General features: G+C 36.9%; 1 protein-coding gene across 4 annotated transcripts in view; it reads left to right on the top strand.

Annotated features, from left to right (window-relative positions):
• The first annotated feature begins 2,729 nt into the window (after positions 1 to 2,729).
• The window catches only part of ADAM22 (ADAM metallopeptidase domain 22), a 154,305-nt gene continuing 136,974 nt past the window's right edge, over positions 2,730 to 20,060 (top strand). For 2 of the 4 annotated variants that reach the window (XM_087712636.1, XM_087712634.1), the window contains exons 1-2: positions 2,840 to 3,075; positions 3,495 to 3,655. In XM_087712636.1, the coding sequence (XP_087568762.1) occupies positions 2,997 to 3,075; positions 3,495 to 3,655 (240 nt within the window). In that variant the 5' untranslated portion in view covers positions 2,840 to 2,996. Of the gene's footprint in view, positions 3,076 to 3,494; positions 3,656 to 20,060 lie in introns of all 4 variants that reach the window. The other 2 variants (XM_087712637.1, XM_087712635.1) reach the window with 2 other exon arrangements.

Here is a 20,060-nt window from a genome sequence, read left to right as displayed (position 1 = left end):
TAAGAAACAGGATATTGTGCCTTAATGCAGTAGTCCAACATAAAACATTCTAAGCACTATCTGTATTGCCTCTGAGAAGAGTGAAGCTTTCCCCAATCGTTTTCCCCAATCTGAGTGTCCTTCGGTGTATCAATTTTTCTTGAAAATGGCAATACTGTTTGAGAATTCTGAAAATTAAAATCCATACACCAGAAGGTTAAGAAAGATTTTTGATAATTGGTTTTAATAGTGACAATCTCTCCTAGTTTGCTTTAAAAATAAAAATATTGAACCAGCATCTGCCTTTGTTATTCCCATCATTGGGTCTTGACTTTGGAGTAGTAAGTACAAATTATGGCTGCCTTATGTGGAACAAATCAGTTTGGTCCAGTGGTTAAGGCACCAGGTCCTCAGTCTAAATCATGCTACAGGGTTTTTTGTGGGACATATTAAGTATCCAATTTGCTACTTTGAGCTACTTATAAAAAATAATAAAAGTAAAATACAAATCTCTGGATACTGTACTTGAAAGCTATTTCCTTTTCCTTCCTCTCTCCCTGCCTTTTTTCTGGGTACACTGTTCTCACCATCTCTTTGTAAAATTTGTTTCTCATTTCAAATATTTGTTAATCTCTTCTAATTCACCCGCAATCTTAAATTCTGTGGTGCCAGAACTGGACATGCAATCTGATTAAATCAAAATAATAGAATATTTTCTTTATTTGGAACAATAGAATAGAACATAATTTTTATTGGACACAGAAGGAATTTGTCTCTGGTGCATAAGCTCTCAGAGTATATGCAAGCAACAAGTGATAAATCATCATAAACATAAAATACCATCATAAATCATAACTTATGCAAATGATTTTTTCCTAAGCGAACTAACATGCTTTCTCTCTAAACTACTTCCAGTGCATTTAACTAATCTATTAGATGTATTGGACTAATTTTTGCATCATCTGTGATATCCCCATCTTGCCATTCAAGTTATGAAAAGAATGTACCTTAAAACAGCATCTAATTGCATGTTGAATCATTGATGACACACAGTTATGGTTTCAAGATAGATCCTAATCCTAAATCTAATCTATCTGCCAACTAGCAAACAAATATTTAAGCATTGTCTAAATTGAGAAACCTATATTTACATTTTTGTAAGTTTCTAGTTTTGGTTCCTTGCCTGTAAAGTAGAATAGTTTTGAATGTCTCAGATATTATGATTACATTCTGACATGAAGGGAGGAAAAGGCTTCCTGGATTATAAATTAGTGTTCTTGGAGCAGATTAATTACTTCATCCCAATTTCTGACCCATAGAGTTTAATTTCAACATCTGGAATGTTAGAAAATTCTAACTCAACATCTCAACACGTGTTCTCAACTTTTCTTCTGATTGTGTCTTTCTGAAATATATTGGGTTGGGTAAGTTCAATAGTGTTGCGGGCTATAAAAAAACACAACTACCATTCTAGAAAATGGCATTTAAAACAAGCATGTTATGCATTTTTTTTCTTTATATGTTGTTTGGTTAGGAACTCTGGAAGATATACTGTCCAGAGAATCATATTAAACATATAATAGTTTATGAATGACATAGAGATAAAATATATAATGGCTGCCTAGGTTAAGACGTAATAATTTTTAACTAGTTCATTTTGCAAACAACAGTGGCCTGGTGCTACATAAAACTAAACTGTGTTGGCTACACTAATGCATCAAACAAGACATGTAATTTGTCTAGTTTTAGCACAATATTTATTTTAGAAAATTCATATAATAGCCCAACTTAACATCACTCGGGTGAACAATGAATATTCCCCATAACTCATTAAAATAATACAGACTAAAAAAAATGAGTGAACATTGAGGCACCACATAACAATTCTATAAAACACAACATGTTTTGGTCCATACAACATCTTCATGCAATCTAACCAATTGTGATTTTTTTTTAAGTACTTGAGCAACCTATAAACTTGCAAAATGAACTGTAGTAATGTCTGAACCCGACTAACGTGAAGAGGAGGTTTCCAGGAGCTTCTGTCAAAAGTAGCTTCCTAATCTATTTTCAGGAGTGTCTAATTTGCTTTTACACATTTCATATGAAGTACATGAAGTTTCCATTTGGACATCCAAGAAAACTAATGAAGCTTTTCTCAAAATGTTTACCATTTCATTTTTATTGATTATAACTTATTTATTAAATTTATATGCAACCACTGTTGAAGCGACTCTGGGCAGCTTACATTATGATGTAAGTATGAGTATAATACCCATTTCCAGTAATAATTGAACTTTTATTTGACATGGTGGGCTCACACCTTGCACCAAATTATGGTTTGTATCAACCATAAATTGGATACTAAATCATGATTTGTGCAATACAGTGGCTGGAACCCAATTCCAGTAGTAAGCAAATGACATTGAGGTTTAGCAGGATGTATTCTGTCAAGATTTAGTAACCCTTTGGATTGTTACCACAATTTACAGTATTTGGCCTGCTCTGTCTCCACATTAGCTTGAAAAATAATTTCTCAACTTCAACGAAAACATCATGTGCATAGGAAATCTGCTTAAATCGAATTTAAGTAAATGCATTTTTCAGATTCTCTCTCTCTTGCCGTCACCTCTCTCCCCCCCCCCCCCTTACAGTCACACTCCCAGCCATTGGGTCTCTTTCTCCAGATCGGAGGCAGAGGGATGCAGAAAGGAAGACAGCTTGTCCGACCGTGGGTCCCCTCGCCTGGAGCTGAGAAGGAAAGCGAGAAGGGAGGAGCTTGAAGCCTCTGAGATACAGCAAGATACCCAATGCAGTAAAAGCTCTCGACGCGAGCGGAAGCCGGCGGCACACAATGCAGCACTGAGGCGGTGGCGAGGAGGCGTCTCTCCCGCTCGCAGCAGCAGCAGCAGCAGCCTAGCCGTAGGAGCTCTCTTCCTCTCCCTCTCGCCTTGTGATCCTCGCTTCTCGCGGGCAGCTCACCTTCCTCCTCCCGCCACTTCTCCCAAGAGCCAGCCATGCACATCGCGGCTCCTCTGCTCGCCTGGATGCTCTGGACCGTCGGAATGCCCTCGAAAGCTCGCTGCGGCCGCGCAGGTAAGAACCTCCTTACCTTCGCCCAGCGGCTGCCGCTGGGAAAACGGCTGCCGCTGTTTGTTGGACCTGCCGGGGTATGGAGAGCTCGCCTTGCCAGGAGCTCGTCTTCGCGGGTTTAGGTGACTCTCGGCGCTGCAGTGTGCAGCATCCCAGGCGCCGCCGGCCCGGGAAAGAAAGAGAGGAACCAGGGTTAGCTGTGTGCCGTGCGCGCGTGTGGGAAGGAAGCTCATGGCAAATATCACACGTACAGACACACACTGTGTGCATGTAAGATGCAGCTGGCCTTTGCTTTCTGTCTCCGGAGTGGAAAGCAGCTGCCCCATTTTTCCACCCGCACCCTGTAACCGAGGGTCGTCGTTATGAACCCTTCCAGCTGGAATTGGTTGACCGCTACCGTCTCCCCCCCTTCCCACCCCCAGGAGACACCTTGTTGACTGAGATGGAGAGGAAGGCTGCGGATCGCTTCAGGGAAATGCAGAAGAGCGTCCCTTTTCGGCTCCTCTATAGTGCCAGTGAAGGCAACGAAACTCCGCACGACCTGCTCGACACTCGCATCGGCCGTGGCTCTGTTGGGAAGCAGGTAAGCGACGCCAGTGGAGTAGGCAGCCAGAGGCCCGCCTGCTCTTTGGGATTTTCTGTTGCCCGGAGACGGGCGCTTGGGAGGAGGCGGCGCCGGCGGACTCTTCCAAAACGCGACTCCGCGCCTGATGCGCCGTGCATAGAAATTGCAGCACGCGGGGAGGGAAATGTAGCCATCTATCCACCAGAGAGCGATCCGAGGTCAGACTTCCTCCCCCCCCCCTCCACCTCCCGAAGCCAGGTGTTGTTGTCTGAATGAATTGAGACTGAACTGTTAAGCTCCCCTTTCTCCCTGCTGCATCTGGGAGTTAGGAACACTACAGTCTTTTCATGTATCTAGAGAAATGCATTGAATTTTTTTTTTAAAAAAATCGAGATTGATTGAACCTTGGAATTTCATGGCAGGAATGATGTATTAGGAAAAAACAAACCTTCAGATGATAGAGGTGTTCAGAATGTGTGTGTATGTGTGTGTGTGTGTGTGTGTGTGTGTGTGTGTGTGTGTGTGTGTGTGTGTGTGTGAGAGAGAGAGAGAGAGAGAGAGAGAGAGAGAGAGAGAGAGAGAGAGAGAGAGAGAGAGAGAGAGAGAGAGAGAGAGACTGTTTGTGTCTCTTGTGAAAATGTAACTATCTGCACAGAAATATGCATTTTCAGCAAGATGGATTTGGATTTGGCAGCAATATATATTTGTCCTACCTAAAAGCAATCCTGGAGGACCTCTGGGTGCTCATTGAAAGCTTTCTCAAGTGCCTCTAATCAATGATTGGCTATGTCTTCCCTAACTTCCAGACAGGATGTTCTCTAAGAGCATTAAACTTCCAGAGAAATCTCTGCTTCTTTGAATTACAGAGGCATTCATGATCTCATTTTGAATATAAAATGCTTATGATTTCCTCTCATCTGGAATGTATTTGAGGGCTTAGTTTTTAAGCAAGTTTAAAAGAAGATTTTGATACTCAGAATCCTATTTGAAACCAACTTTTTTATTTATTCAATCTTCAATCCTTTATACATTTAACTCAAGGAAGTATCCTTGAACTGAATGCAATTTTCTTTTAAATAGTCCCACATAATATTATGTTGTTTTAAGATTGAAATTCTAAATTATGTTTGAAAAATAGTCAGCCCCATTGAATGACTATTTCGTTCCAAGGGATTACATAGAAAGTTAAAACTAAATAATTTTAGGATTGCGTAGCTCTTAAAACCAAAGGGAAAGAGCGCCTCAATGTGTGTGTGTATGCACAACTTGTCACAAGTTTTACATTGTGATCCCAGGAAAATATCCTGCTGTACAAAGGCTGCTATGTGAGAAACACTGTGAATGTTGCATATGTCTAGAATTTATGCTGTCAAAGTTAGTCTAAAAATTTAATTCAAGTTTTTCTGTTATAATTACATATTTAGTTTGCAAGAGACAAATGTACATGACATAAATCTATTTATTGGGTTTATAAGCCCATCAGGGTTGGTCCTAACCAGAGTAGTCATAAGCTCTTGTAAAATTAATTAAAATAAATCAGGAGAACAAAGAGCAGTATGGAACTTTGAAACATGTCCTCTAATTCTAAACTAATCAAAAAGACTTCAAAGTAAAAATAGTAGGACTTGTGAGTCCTGTGTCATTTGCAGATTTGCAATGTTTTCATCCAACTCACGGTAAGTGGTGAAACTTAAAACTTGTCCATTCCAGGTTGATGTGGAGGTATTGATGAGTATGCTCTGAGTAAGATTTTTGAACCAGAAATAGATCTATCAAATAACATTGCTGCTGTTGCTAGTCAGATTATTTTGACAAATGTTTTGCCATATGGTATTTAAAATATATAATTTCAATATAATTTCTGCAATTATGTTCCTAATTCAGATATTTAAGTCAATATTCACAACAAAAGCTAGGCAGTAGCACATAATGGTGATGGTATTGTGTGAGAAACATTCTAAGAAATGGGATAAAGAGATGCTGCCTGGGGAATAGCAGGTAAGAGGGGGCATAGCCTAAAGGGGTTGTATAATAAGTGGAGAAAGAAGCTGAGGAGGGATCCTCCTTAATGTCTCACACTGTAAAAGAGATAGCAGGAGACTTGCAGATTCTGTCAATGCAGTCTTACAATTAAGTAGAGCAGCTCATCTAGTTCTGTTTCCTGTTGGTTTATCTGGAAAGGCTGGCATCAGTCTTGCAAGTCTCATAATCTCTCAGGAATGGCCTCTGATCCTCAAGGAATTCCTCTACCTGCTGAAGATCTGATAGTTATGTTGTTGCAATGCAAGTGAAGGCACAGATGACCAATTTGCAGACTGTCATGATACAATTGCAACAGCTGCACAGAATTTGTCTCAACCTGCAGATGGTAGTTTAGTTAATATTCTTGCGTTCCCATGGGAGCTTGAACTTGGAGAAGTTCAGAGGTGGCCAGGATCAATTCTGGACATTCACTGCTCAATATGAAATGTTTGCGACAGGCAGGCCTGCAGAGTTTCCCACATTGCACCAAGGTGACTTTTGTGTTGGGTTTGCTGAAGGAGATAGCAGCTATGGGCGATGTGCCCACTTACCTGACTATACCTCAGGCAGAATCGCTGTGTTTTTCAAGATCTTTCTCGCATACCATCACCCAACCTTCAAAAGAAGCTAAACAGGTCGGGTCTAGTGAGTACTTGCATTGGAAAATGAGACCATATGCTAGGTAGGAAAATAAAAAGAAATGGAAAAAACAGTGGTAACTCTCTCCCTCTCATCTTTACAATCAGTTTGCCTGCTTGCCTGCCTGCCTGCCTGCCTGCCTGTCTGTTTGTATCTATCTATCTATCTATCTATCTATCTATCTATCTATCTATCTATCTATCCATCCATCCATCCATCCATCCATCCATCCATCCATCCATCTATCTATCTATCATCTATTTATCTATCTATCATCTATCACATTTCTGTAGCTGCCCACCTCACATGAAAGTAAAACTTATTGTTACCAAGAAAATTATATGGACATCTCTATGTATTCATTTAGAGCCAAACCTGCTTTCATGCTCAAAGTCAAAGATGACACAATGAAATCCAATCAAGTTCAGTCCTTTATTTTCTTATACCTAATGAATAGAATCTTGCCAGAGTGAAGTTATAACTCTCTACCCTAATAGAGGTTAATCTCTCCAACATTAGAGATTCTGAGGTGTGACTACCCTGAACTTCTTTCTCTCTCCCCAATCGAGCTTGGGACTGTATAGTTTCTTAATTTGAGATTCTTTCTGGAATGCACTGCCTCCTCCCTGGGAAATTGCACTGCTCTTGTGGGAATTACCTCTCCCCCTTCTCCAGGTGCACATTCCATTACATCAGCTTTCCGTAACCAGATGCGTTCTATGTATATTGAGACAGTAACTCCCAGAATTCTCACGGATTATTTGTGTGAGAGAAATTGTATTACAATTTACTATTGTAGTATAATTTATAATGTACAATGTAATTCGTATTAGTGCAAATTAATTTGTACCTCCAACACCATAAAGAGTATCAAATTGGGAAAGCATATCACATCATATTGGGAAAAGCTGTTTTAAATAGGTCCAAATTGAAATTAACCACAATTTATTACTCCAAATCATATGACAAATATTGATTAAAGCAAAGCTCCCATCTCTTTCTTGGCTATGTTCAGTAAAAAGAACAGGGAGAAACTCAGAAAGACAAGATGCATTTTGACTTGCTAATGTAATGCTGACCTAAGATTTGGCAACTTTTTCCAACTCCTGAGTATAAAAACTTTGCTAACAATTTCAAGTTTGCTGACACTGAGGCTAACAAAATTTCACAGAATTCCAATAATTAATAAAAGGAAGTATCTGAGATCTCTAGGCAATCTGGTGCTGTCCAGAATGTTATGTTATAGAAACTCATGATCCTTGCATTTCTGGTCGTGTCAGTAAACAGTTGTGATTCTTGCAGATTGTTGGTTGGAAATAATGAAATAGGAGTTACCAGATATAATGCCATGACTTAATTCCTTCTTTGACTTTAATGCAGCTTTAAATCCCTCCAGCAAGCACAAAATCCACTCCTTTTGAGATACTAGATTTCATTCCTTACTTTTTAAACAAAATAGAGGAAAAATATAGCTCCTGAGTACAAAAGAACTACTTACCCTTAGTATGATTGAATTTGATACTTCACTAATGTAAAGCGCAAGTAAATGGATACCCTAAAACTGGTGTTGATATTTGTTTTTGCATTTACAATGAATGTGCCTGGAGAGATATTTATGCAGTTCAGATATTTATTTAACCATTATATTGCTGACTACTAAAAATCTTTATAATACTTCTAATGAAACAATTATGCAGAAATATTAAAACGGTTGCTTTAAAAGCTGACTTTAAAATGTAGTTTTAGTGCATTTTAAAAAAAATCAGCAGACTTATTAGGACTTTAGTTTTGCAGAAAGCTTATTCCAAAGTTATTGGATCCGATGCTTGTGATGACTTCTTAATCCATGATTTTAGTGGGAAACTCACAGTGACAAAGATAATGCACTTTCATTCTCTTGTGGCATGTGACTACTTACCCATCTTTTTAATGTAGAAAAGTATTTATGATTTACTGGGATTATTTTTTCTGTTTCTCCCACATCCTACATTGGGAAGTAGGCATACTTTAGTTTCTTAGCATTGCTGGTGATTTGAGGACTGAAGGGATATGAGTATCACGGGAGAACTGATGAATATTAACCTGTGCATTATATCTCATATGGACTTGTCTATGACTTTGGGCCTCAAACAGCAAAGGCCAGAGTGTGTGTCATGTTGCAATTCACATTTCATCATTTCCCCGTCATCACTTTGTACTGGCTGCATATATACAGGGTGAAGAGGTGTCCACAAAATGGGGTCAAAAAAATTCACACAACGCTCATTAAGATGCTACTGAAAAATCAGACACAACTCTGATTGAATCATTGTGGCCATCATCTTGACTTTTTTGACCATATCATGTGAATTTCCCTAACAAGAAAATGAAAAAATTACCCTGGAGGAGTTGAAAATGAGCTTTTAAAAATGGCAAAAAAGCTGTTTCACCTGCACTGATTTTAGCCCTTGTTTTATTTTTAGTGCAATTTAAAATTCCAAGCAAGTGTCTGAAAATTGTTGGTTTGCTGCTTAATTTTACTGTTGTGATCCTGCAGTCCTATGGATGCCATTAAAATCAGTTTGGGAGATTGTAGAAATCTGTCTTAGATTATTTCGGAAAGCCTGCAGTTTCTCAGACAAGTTTTTCAAGCAACAAGAGTAACAAAGGGAGGAGAAGGCAATGGAAAAACTAGACATTTTAAATCAATTTATTCTCATTTAAATGCATATTCAACCCTGGAATAACAGCTTTTCTGTTTTCTGCACATTTTATTCCATTTTACTGTCTTATTTTCCTGTATTTTAAAAAACTTTTAGGGAAATATTTACTGTTTTAAATAATTTGATAATTCATCCAAAGAACATTAGTTACAGTATTGGGAATAATAGATATATAATGCTACACATTCAAAAACTATCTTACAATTCAATCAATATAGTCATGATCCATTTTCTATAACTACAAGTATGTTTCCATTTGCTTGCATAAATTAATTTTGAAAACAAGATTGCAGTTGATGTTTTCCATGGGTTGAGGTTGCCTAAAGGAGGATCAAGGTGAAAAACTGAAACAGGCTGATGCTTAGGTCTGAATGATCAGGAAGTGCTCTATATTTAGTTGAATATTTTAAGTTTAGCATTTCCATTAGGAAGCAGCATTTTTTTTTGTCAAAAAACTGGAAAGAGATTGGAGTGGAGCAGCATATTTGCTGCAGAGGTACCAGATGGAAGAGTTCATTCTCCAATTCCCTGGTGCCATTTCAACTTTATGTGATAGCTTCAAAATGCAGGTGCAAATATTCACTTTACCTGTTAGGTAAATGTCATGTATTAGTCAGTGCTTTGGGTGTGCATCTGTCTTCTTGACTATATGCAAGCATTTTAAATGCTTAAAAATGATAGTCATATTCTACCATACGCAATACGTTTCTGCCCAGTTGAAGGCATTTTGACTGATTGCTTCTATATTTGTAGTTAAGTAAATGTTGTCCAGTGTTCTGAAGCAAGTATGTGTTCTAACTAATATTGTATCAGAAGAAGTGAGATGGTGCTTTTTACCTGTACATGTTTATAATATTAAGCATAATAATTCTTTAAACATATTATAGTCTTGATCATTATCATTTCACAAAGTAATGTGATGTAGTGTTTAAGGGGTTGGATTAGGAGCAGAGATATTCAGTTTCTCATCCATCCTTAGCCATGGAAGTTCTTGGAATATCTTGGGAACCAGTCATTCTGTCTCAGTATTTTATAGGATTATTGTTTCAAGGAAATATGGAAGGATGCAGCACCACGAATGGAACCTTGATTTCTAGAACAAAATCTAGAATATGAATTAAGTGACTGATTCCTTTGTTTTATATGGCCACCTATATTGAAACAATAACTTTGGGCAGTCAGTTTAATACATCCATATAAATGACAAGTAATAAAAAGCAAAAAACTACCAAGAGTAAAGGAACTGAGGATAAACCAAGCAACAGTGAATTAACAACAGTTTATGGGCCCAACTAATCTTCTGACCATCATGTCTGGGAAAACCACCATGTTTAAAAGCTTTCCAGTAGAGGAAAGGCCAGTAGAGTTGGGTGAAATCTAATTTCAGATGGTATGGTCTTCAAAAGAGTAAGTGCCACATCAGAAAATAAAATAAATTCTAATTGCTTCTTATGTGGAAATGTAAAAGCAAATGAGTTCCTTGTATCGTAAAATGAAATTTAATCTGAAAAAAGTGCAGCAAATTGTGGGCAAGATAATGTAAATAATAAAAAAAAATCTTAAATTAAAAAACAAATTGGGAGCTGTAACATTCTGAAAATTGATGTGTTCTATTTACCTTTGAACAGTCACTTTGTAGCTCTTCATTAAAGATTTTTTAATGTTTGTTGCTTGGATTAAAAGTGCTGCAAAGAAATGAGATCAGATACATAGTTGGGATTTTGGTAAATAATTAAGAGAGGTATCTGGAGAATTTAAAACTCCATTTGTGATATCATTTGCTACTCTAATGGAACAAGCTAGCTATGTTTTGTATGTAGTATATGTTAGAAAAAGTTCTTACCTTTAACTGTAGACCTTATCTGTTAATAACAGCAAAGGCTCCATCTCTATACAGGTAATCTTCAATTTACAACAGTTCATATAGTGACTGTTTGAAATTATAAAGGCAGTGAAAAAAGGGAATGACGACCATTGAAGCATCTCCATGGTCATGTAATCAAAATTCAGGCACTTGGCAACTGACTCATATTTATGATGGTTGAAATATGCCAGGTTCATGTGATAATCTTTTTGCCACCTTCTGACAAGCAAAGTCAATGGGGAATCCAGATTCACTTCATTAGTGATACTAATTTATCAAGTGAAGGAGTTCATTTTTTAAAACAACCCTGGCAAGAAAGGGCACATAATGAAGCAAAACTCATTTAACAATTGTCCCACTTAGCAACAGTGGTCATAAGTCAAGAACTAACTTGTGAATCTTGACTTTGTAAGAAAAAAAATGTTTTCTTATGAAAGCAACTTCTTCTAAGATTCAAAATTTCTGACGTACTGCTTCTTTCTAGTAATGAATTCTAGCAAGGAGTAATTTCAAAGTGGTATTTGCATCACCAAAGTTTAATTTATGACTATATGTGCTGTATTCTATTGTTTACAGTGAATAAGATGATAATTTAATACACTACCTTGTTTTTTCAGTAGAAAGTAGCTTTAAAGTCAGCAAGCTGTAATATTGCTGTAGACATCTTATTTATGAAGGGATATTAATTATAGTTTTATTCGAGAGATTTTGTTTAGTGGCAACTCTCTGTGTTCACATTATCTCTAAAGTTGGTGACTATTTCTGATTTTTGACATGTTTTTATCAATTCCCTAAAGTCCGACTATGAATATGGAAGATCCTGCTGGAAAGAAAAAATAGTGAAATGGGAGTCTGGTTTCTCTAGATCTTTTTGATCCATGTCCACACTTCAAAAATAATTATTCTGGGAGAAATGCAAACAGTTTCCACTGTGACTCTCAAGAAACCTAGGGCCAAAACAAAAGATCAGTCTACAGAATGTGAATAATAGTCAAGAAATATAAATATATCCATTTAACTCACAGTCCTTTCTCCAAAGCGTAGCTTAATCCTTAAACATGATTGAGGCTACTCATGCAATGAAAGGTTCAGTCTGAAAATTTTTTTATGGACTATTGGTTATATGTAATAGTCATGGCATCTTGGGTTTTGTGATAAATGAAAGGATAGTTTAAAATGTAAAATAGACTTGATCTAACTCAATGGTTTCATTCATGTTGGGTTTTAGAGAAGATATGAAAATATCACTCTTTAAATTAATTAAAATCCTAGTATTATTTTAGTTTTTACACTGATTAAAATCTCAATACTGTATTAATAATGTCAAGATTGAGAACAGTATGATCAAAATTTGAACTTTCAGGCCATCATGTTGGCTTAACTGATGACATCCTATGAGACCTGTGTAATAATGTAATAAATTTATAATTTATTTTAATTTTATGTGAGTCTATTTTAGAGTGGAAAATTAAGGAACTGGGGAGGGACAATCTCTACAATGGTGTTTGCACTTGCAGCCTGTATGTCAATGGCAACTGGATATCAAAGCAGCAGTGTCAAAATGAAGAAAAAAGCATGATTAAATCTGTTATGCAATAAAGGCAATTATTTATTAAATGAGTGGTGATTTTATATTGAAGACATGTTGAAAAAGGTTCAGGAATTATAAAGTCAAGAAGAATATTGCACTGGATTAAAAATAAGTAATGTGGTTTTAGGCATTGATCTGTATGTTCTTCAGAGAATGAAAGTTGTCCTGACCAATGTATTTAAAAACATCTCCCTTCTGTTATGTTACATAGACTTTAGAGAACCAGAAATGGTGTTTTTGTTTAAAATCAAATCCAGTTTATTCTCAAGCTTAATACAATTCTTACCTAATGAAGCCCTGTATCATAATGTTCGTTCAGTGCAGGAAACTAGTTTCTTACATGTGGCATCAATAAATTTGCAGACTATTTTTATTAGCATAAGAATTCCTTTCTATGTATATTATTTAAAAATAGTGTATATATTCACATACAAGTATTGACACACCTACGTATCAAACTACCTAAGAAATAACAATGTCCAACTGTTTATTAGCTTGGAATTACATAAAATAACCCCATAGAATTGCATAATTCATAACCTGTCACATTTTCTATATAATTCCAAATTCAGTAAAACTGAAAAAAAAAATTCCAGGAAAAGCCCATCATAGCCTTCTTTGACTGCCTCCACTAATATTGAATTTCTTTCCAACGCTGGATATGGGTAAAACAAATAAAATGGAAAGGATACAGTAATACACATTGCAAATTCAGCAGAGCATAGTGCAGTGCTAATTTATAATTTATAATGTGTCACTGACCCTAAATTACTTCTCCACTATTTTGAAATATAGAAAATAGGAGAGACAACCATCAATGACTTAGCAATTGGTTGTGCAGCATGCAATGTCTGTCTGTCTGTCTGGGTGTGTCTCTCTCTGTATCTCTCTCTCTCTCTCTCTCTCTCTCTCTCTCTCTCTCTCTCTCTCTCTCTCTCTCTCTCTCTCTCTCTCTACCTACCTACCTACCTACCTACCTACCTACCTACCTACCTACCTACCTACCTACCTACCTACCTACCTACCTACCTATCTATCTATCTATCTATCTATCTATCTATCTATCTATCTATCATGTATATCCATCTAACTATCCACCTATCTTACTAGAGGTAACTATATAAAAATTCCAGTAAAAACCAGATACAATGTAGAACATTCATATGTTACTCTTCTTTGGATCAGGACCAATATTATACTGAGTTATGGAGAACATGTTGGATGACGACAATCAGGTGAGATAATGGGTGCCTCTAAAGTCACTGTAAAACTAATGAAAATGTGAATGCAAAAGTCTCATCAAGTTTTGACTTTATCATATCTTAATTAAACTTCCCCATTCACTTTAAAATAACTGTCATTGCCACTGTCAGCCATTCAGTTATGTCCGACCCTCAGCCACTGTACAGATCAGCACTCCCTATGACCTTCTGTCTTGCATCACCTCCTTCAGATCCTCCATGGTCATCCTGGTGTTGTCCTTTATAGTGTCCAGCCAGTGGATAGTATGGCAGCCCCTTCTCTTTTTTATGCTGATCACTCCCAGCATGACTAACTTTTCGAGTGAGTCAGTTCTCCCGACATGATCAAAGTATGACAGCCTCTGTTTAGTGATCTTGGCTTCAAGTTATATTTTTGGAGACATTCGGTCTAGGATTTCTTTGTTTGTTATTTTTGCAGTCCATAGGATGTGTAATAGTCACCTCCAGAATGCACCACAGTTCAAAGGCATCCACCCCAGTCCTAGCTGCCTTTTTCAGAGCACGTTTTGCAGCCATTAGTAGCAATTAAAAAAATATTGCATTAATTAATCTGCATTTGGTTACCAGGCTGATGCCTTTACTCTTACAGCTGTTATTCGTCCCAGACATTTCAGTTCCTCCAAGTGCTATACACCTTCTGATCTCAGGGTTCCACTTTGGTCAATTTTTGAAGCCCAGGAAGATTAATCCTTTTACCATTTTGATGGTCTCATTGTCAATTTGCACTCTGGCCTGTGTGTTCTCTGCAGTTGTCATTATTTTTGTTTTCTTGATGTTAAGGTGCAGTTCAATTTTTTCACTTTCATCTTTGACTCTCAGGATTAATCACTCCAAATTCACCTTGCTTTCCACAAACGATGTTGCATGTCGGAGGTTGTTGATGTTCCTAGAGTGATTTTAATCCCAATGGTAGATTCATTCAAATGGACATTTCTCATAACAGTTTCTATGCATATGTTGAACAGTATAGGTGGCAGGATGCAATCTTGCCAAATGCTTTTTTCAATTCTGAACCATTTTGTGTCTCCATATTCCGTTCTTACAGTGGCTGCCTGACTAGAGTAAGATGACTGAATGAAGTAGTGAGATGATATTTCCAGGTCTTTTGGCGCATGATCAGAGCTTGCCATGGTCAACGCAGTCAAACACTTTTGTACAATCAATGAAGCTCATATAGAGAGGTCTTTTGGGTATTTCTTTGCTTTTTCCATCATCCAACGTAGATTGGCAATATAATTATGTGTTCCTCTCCCTTAAAAAAAACCCCTGCTTTTACATCATGCAGTTTTCTGTTTGCGATTGGATTCAAACATTGCTGGATTATTTTCAAGAGAATTTTACTGATGTGTGGTATCAAGGCCACTGTTTGTAACTATGTTTTGTATCGCTTTTTTTTTGGGGGGGTATTGGGATAAATGTTGATCTTTTTCTTTCTTTTGACCACTTCCATACACTTTGGCAAAGCGCTGTCAGTGCTTTTGTTGGCAGTGGTATCAGCAATTCTGTAGAAATTCCATCAACTCTTGGGGCTTTATGGTTAAGCAACTGATTGTGTGCCCACACTTCTTTCTCCTCCAGGATATCTGGTTCCATTTTTGGTACGTCAGCTTCTTTTCTTATAGCTTGGTATTATTTTTTGTTTGTGTAAAGTTATTCTGCATATTCCCACCATCTTTCTCTGATTACCTGTTGGTTCATCCATCAAATCCAGGGGTGGGATTCAGCTGGTTTGGACCAGTTCAGGTGAACCTGTAGCTCTGAAGATCAGCTGGGGAGCAAACTGGTTTTTTCCAATGATCAGGTTGGCCTCTCCACCCACCCCTGCATTTTACTTACCTGTATCCTGTCAGCTGATTCGTGCCACAGAGCAGATTGCCGCACCTTAGCTGTGTTACTCCCCATAAGTAAAGTGGAAGGTAAGTTTTGTTAAAACTGTTGACACGTTCAGAGTGGGCACATGCAAAGCATACAGTCACCGAACCGGTTGTTAAATTGGCAGGATCCCACAATTAATCAAGTCCTTTGACTGTAGCCTTTCTTGACATAAATGGGTCCCTGACCTTCTTTACATTAGTGAAATACTCTGTTGTATGACTTCTCATGGCTGCTTCCTCTAATTTCTTACATTGCCCAGCCCAATACTTTAGCTTTCTTGCCTCTCTCTGGAACTTTGCATTTAGGCTTCTCATTTCTTCCTGTCTTCCTTGTGTCACCAATGGCTTTTGCTTTCCTTCTCTTTTTTGCAGTCTCTGTTGTACCATATGATATCCATGTGGCCAATTTTACTGGATTTTTTTTCGTGTATAAGATGTTCTTGAGCTACTTTGGTGATGGTTGTTTTTATTTCCTCCCACAGCTTAAAATAAATAGTTCTATTCAAAACATTCACTTGATCTTACCTATATGCACTTTTACATAGCGTATTTTTCGGAGTATAAGACACACTTTTTCCCCTCAAAAAAGAGGCTGAAAATCTGGGTGGTTCTTATACATCGAATACAGCATTTTTGCCTCACAAAGCCCCACCCTTTCATCAAAATGGCTGTGCATAGCTTTATGAAGGCTTTCAGAGAGCTCCTGGGGGCTGGGGAGGGCAGAAATTAGTGAAAAATACGCCTTCCCCCCCTGCAGCACTCTATGAGCCTCCATAAGGCTATGCATGTAATTTTTTGACAAAAACAGGCCCGTTTTTGCTCTTTTTGCCCCCTCCTGGAGCACTCTGCAAGCTCCCCCCCACCGCAAGGCTGTTCATGCCTTTTATTTGAAAAAACATATGGGCTGTTTTTCGGAGGTTTGTAGAGTGCAAAAAAATTTTTTTTCCTTTTGGAAAGCTCTTTAACTGATGAGAATTACATTGATTGATCAAGTGCTGTGCCAGCAGGAACAAAGTCTTAAGGTTTGGCAGCGATTTCTTTCTCCAGCACATGGATAAATATACCTGGAAACATCTACCTACCTACTCTCTCTCTCCCTACCTACCTACTGTATTTCTCTCTCTCTCTCTCTCTCTCTCTCTCTTTCTCTCTCCTATATTTCTCTCTCTATCTGTCTATCTACCTACCTATCTACTCTCTCTCTCCCTACCAATCTCCTGTATTTTTCTCTCTCTCTCTATTTCTCTCTCTCTATCCCTCTCCCTACCTATCTACATACTCTCTGTCCCTACCTTCCTACTGTATTTCTCTATCTATCTCTATTTTTCTCTTTCTCTATCCCTTTATCTACCTACCTACCTACCGTATTTCTTTCTTTCTCTCCCTCTCTATCCCTCCATCTACCTATCTAATTTTTTTTAAAGTTGCCTCTTCAAAACCTTGGTGCATCTTATACTCCGATGCATCTTATACTCCAAAAAATACGGTATATCCTCTTTGTCCCAAATGAAGCTAATGATGATACCAAGACTTCCTTCCATTTATCTTTTGTATATTTGCTCTTATATGAAAGAGTGGAGCTTCCACTGTGATATGCCTTTTGATCATTTTGGCTTTGTCATGATTAGGTACAGAAGCATATGGCTCTGGCTACCATTTTTATTATCTATTCTGCTTGGCTAGTAATTCTTCCATTGAAGAAAAATTTAGGCTAAAAAAGAAGTCTGCTTTGTTCTTTCTAGAAGAAGGCTTAAATAGTTTAAATTTAAATTTAAACTCATATTACGAACGTATGTCAACATAATCTAATTTTAAGTCTTATTCCTTCTTTTTTATTTGTTTACTATTCACGGCTGTTTTTTGAGCTGCCTTAGATACTTGCAATACTCTTAACGGAATCATTGATTTAATGATTGTGGCAAACATTCATGGATGTTCTTCAAGAAGAAGGCATCTCATCCATTCCATTATTCGTATTTGAAATGTTCAGATGGATAGATGTTTTCATTTAGGTCAGTAGACCTAATTACTTAAAACATACCATGGAAAAGTTACTTTATTATTTTAGGTTTTCCACATATTTGTCCTTGCCAGTCCATTGATTTCACATGGAGAAAAACATAACATTAAAATGGATGCAGTGAGAAAAAGCTGATTTTATAGAACTCTGAAATATACATCTGCCCCTTGGGATCTCAGTGTCTTAAAAAGACATTGTTGTGCAAAAGTACTTTAATATGACCTTGAATCTTTGCCTCTTCATTATAAAATTATATTTTTGGAAACTTAAAAAAAAAGATTATTCATCTAAATTAGTTGACCTGAATTCTTCTGTTTAAAACAAAAACAAATAAAACTTCAAGAAAAAGTGCTAAAGTGTTTAGATTGATGGTATACAATGAACATACATTTCAATATTAAAGAAAGAAGGTTCTGTTTGTTTGTTATTAATAGAGCTGCTGTTCGCCGTACAGTTGGACACACACATGGAATTGAAGCGTTCCATATGGCAGCCATCATTGTGTGTGCAGTCTTTGATGTATAGTGATTAAATATGTTTGGCATGCTTTGCTTTTAATGTTGCTATATTTGCTGTGAAGATAATTTGTCTATAGTAACAATCCCAAAACTGCTTAGATCAAGTGGTGAGTGGTTGCACACATAACACTCAGCCATGTGATGACAGCCACTACATGGAGTATTGGGAAATGACATTTGCATGGTGACTCTGACTTGTACACAAATCCCTTAACAATGGCCAAACCTATAATTAAAAACTGTATTACAGCGGTATTAGGTTTAAGCCATAGTTTGCCAGAGAATTAATTATTTCCAGAACTCAAGAAGTATCTGGGAATGCCAGTTATGAAAAAAGAATTATACATGATTTGGGTTCTAGAAAATAACTGACTGAGCATGCAGGGGAAGAAGTTTCGAAGGAAGACAGGATATATTTGTCATAAGGTTTATTTTTTTATTTCTTCCATTCTTTTTCTCTCACCTGTGTTGTAAAACCATAGAAGACTTGACGTGTCTATGTGGGGTGAATGGATATCATATGTCCTTGTTATTGAAATAAAATAACTGTTTTCAGGAAATTGCTTCTGACTTGTCTAAAACTAGATTTCACATATACTTAGCTTTTGCCAATGTTGTGTATTTTGGTTGTGATGATTTGGTTCCTTACTATGTGTGTTGAGAAACAAACCTTGAACTTTTTGTATTTTAATTATTTTATTCTTGTAGTTATTGCTGTTTTGATAGATCTGGACATGGATGGAAATAGATCAGTGTCTGGTTGTGTAATGTTTAATGTTCAGTTGTGCGGGTTGAAGATTTGGACAAACTCTATCAGATAGTGTCTCAATCTGTTTCCATCTTTATTTATGAAGTCTGCCAGGGGTGGGTTGGAAATTTAGATCTCAGAATTGATTCATTCTTCAGTAGGCATTATTATCTTCATAAGGAGAATTTTAATTATTAAAAATAATAGGAATACTGTGCTTTATTGGTAATTTTGGGCAAATGTTGGAGAATGCAGGGGTTTATCAACTAATTCACTGTGGGATTATTCTAATTATTTAGATACATTCTAATTTAGTTTCTGACCTACTTTGAAACGGAGGCAGCTTCAATTGTTCTGGTGGATGACATGAAGTGGGACAATGAATCCTCTTCTAGATCTTACCTATTAGCAATATATTTGCATGAAAGACCCAGTATTATGGCAATGTCAGCCCATTCTGAAAGAGGAGAACTGTGTTCAACAATACAGTCAAAGCTTTGCCACTGTTTATGTTTTATATTGTGTTGTGTTATATTATTAAAAAATGTTGGAGAAAAGCAACTGGTTAATGATGAAGATACATTTATTTGTTTATCAAATTTATATAGATACCCATCTCACCAAAAGTGAACGTGGGCACTGCACAACAATATGATAAAATCAATCCACTTGCCATAAAATTTACCTACCAGTCCAATTTATGTCATAGGATTATTATGAAGTGGAAAAAAATTACCAGAGATTCCCATATATACTGTCTTGATTCGCCTCTTGTCTTAGCAACTGAATGGATTTTTTTAAACCATTGTCCAGAGGCTGATTTGAAATTAAATGAGTTACGGTAGTTAGCTAGCTAATTAATGTAACTGCTTATCTCACAGTAGAGACTCTAGATGGTTTAAAACGTTGTTTTTTTTAAAAATACAAGCACATTATATATGAAACATAAACAAACAGCCAAGCAGACAGAGCAATTCAAACAAATAACAGTTATATCATAGATTTTAATTAACATTCTTTTAAATATAATTGTATTAAAAACTAATACAAACTAATATAAAACAAGGGAAAATGGAACCTAGAAGAGAACTTAAAATCCAGAAAATGACAAAAAGGGAAAAGAAAGAAAAAAGGTATAAAGAAGTGTCTTTCCATCTTCTTTATAGCAGTTACAAGTAATGTA

The sequence above is a fragment of the Thamnophis sirtalis genome, unplaced genomic scaffold (genome assembly GCF_051295495.1).
Source record: "Thamnophis sirtalis isolate CommonGarterSnake01/CBP01778 unplaced genomic scaffold, rThaSir2_p1.2 scaffold_4, whole genome shotgun sequence".
Classification (NCBI taxonomy): domain Eukaryota; kingdom Metazoa; phylum Chordata; class Lepidosauria; order Squamata; family Natricidae; genus Thamnophis; species Thamnophis sirtalis.
The sequence above is the reverse complement of the archived record's forward strand: the minus strand, read 5'-3'. Positions and strand labels throughout refer to the sequence as shown.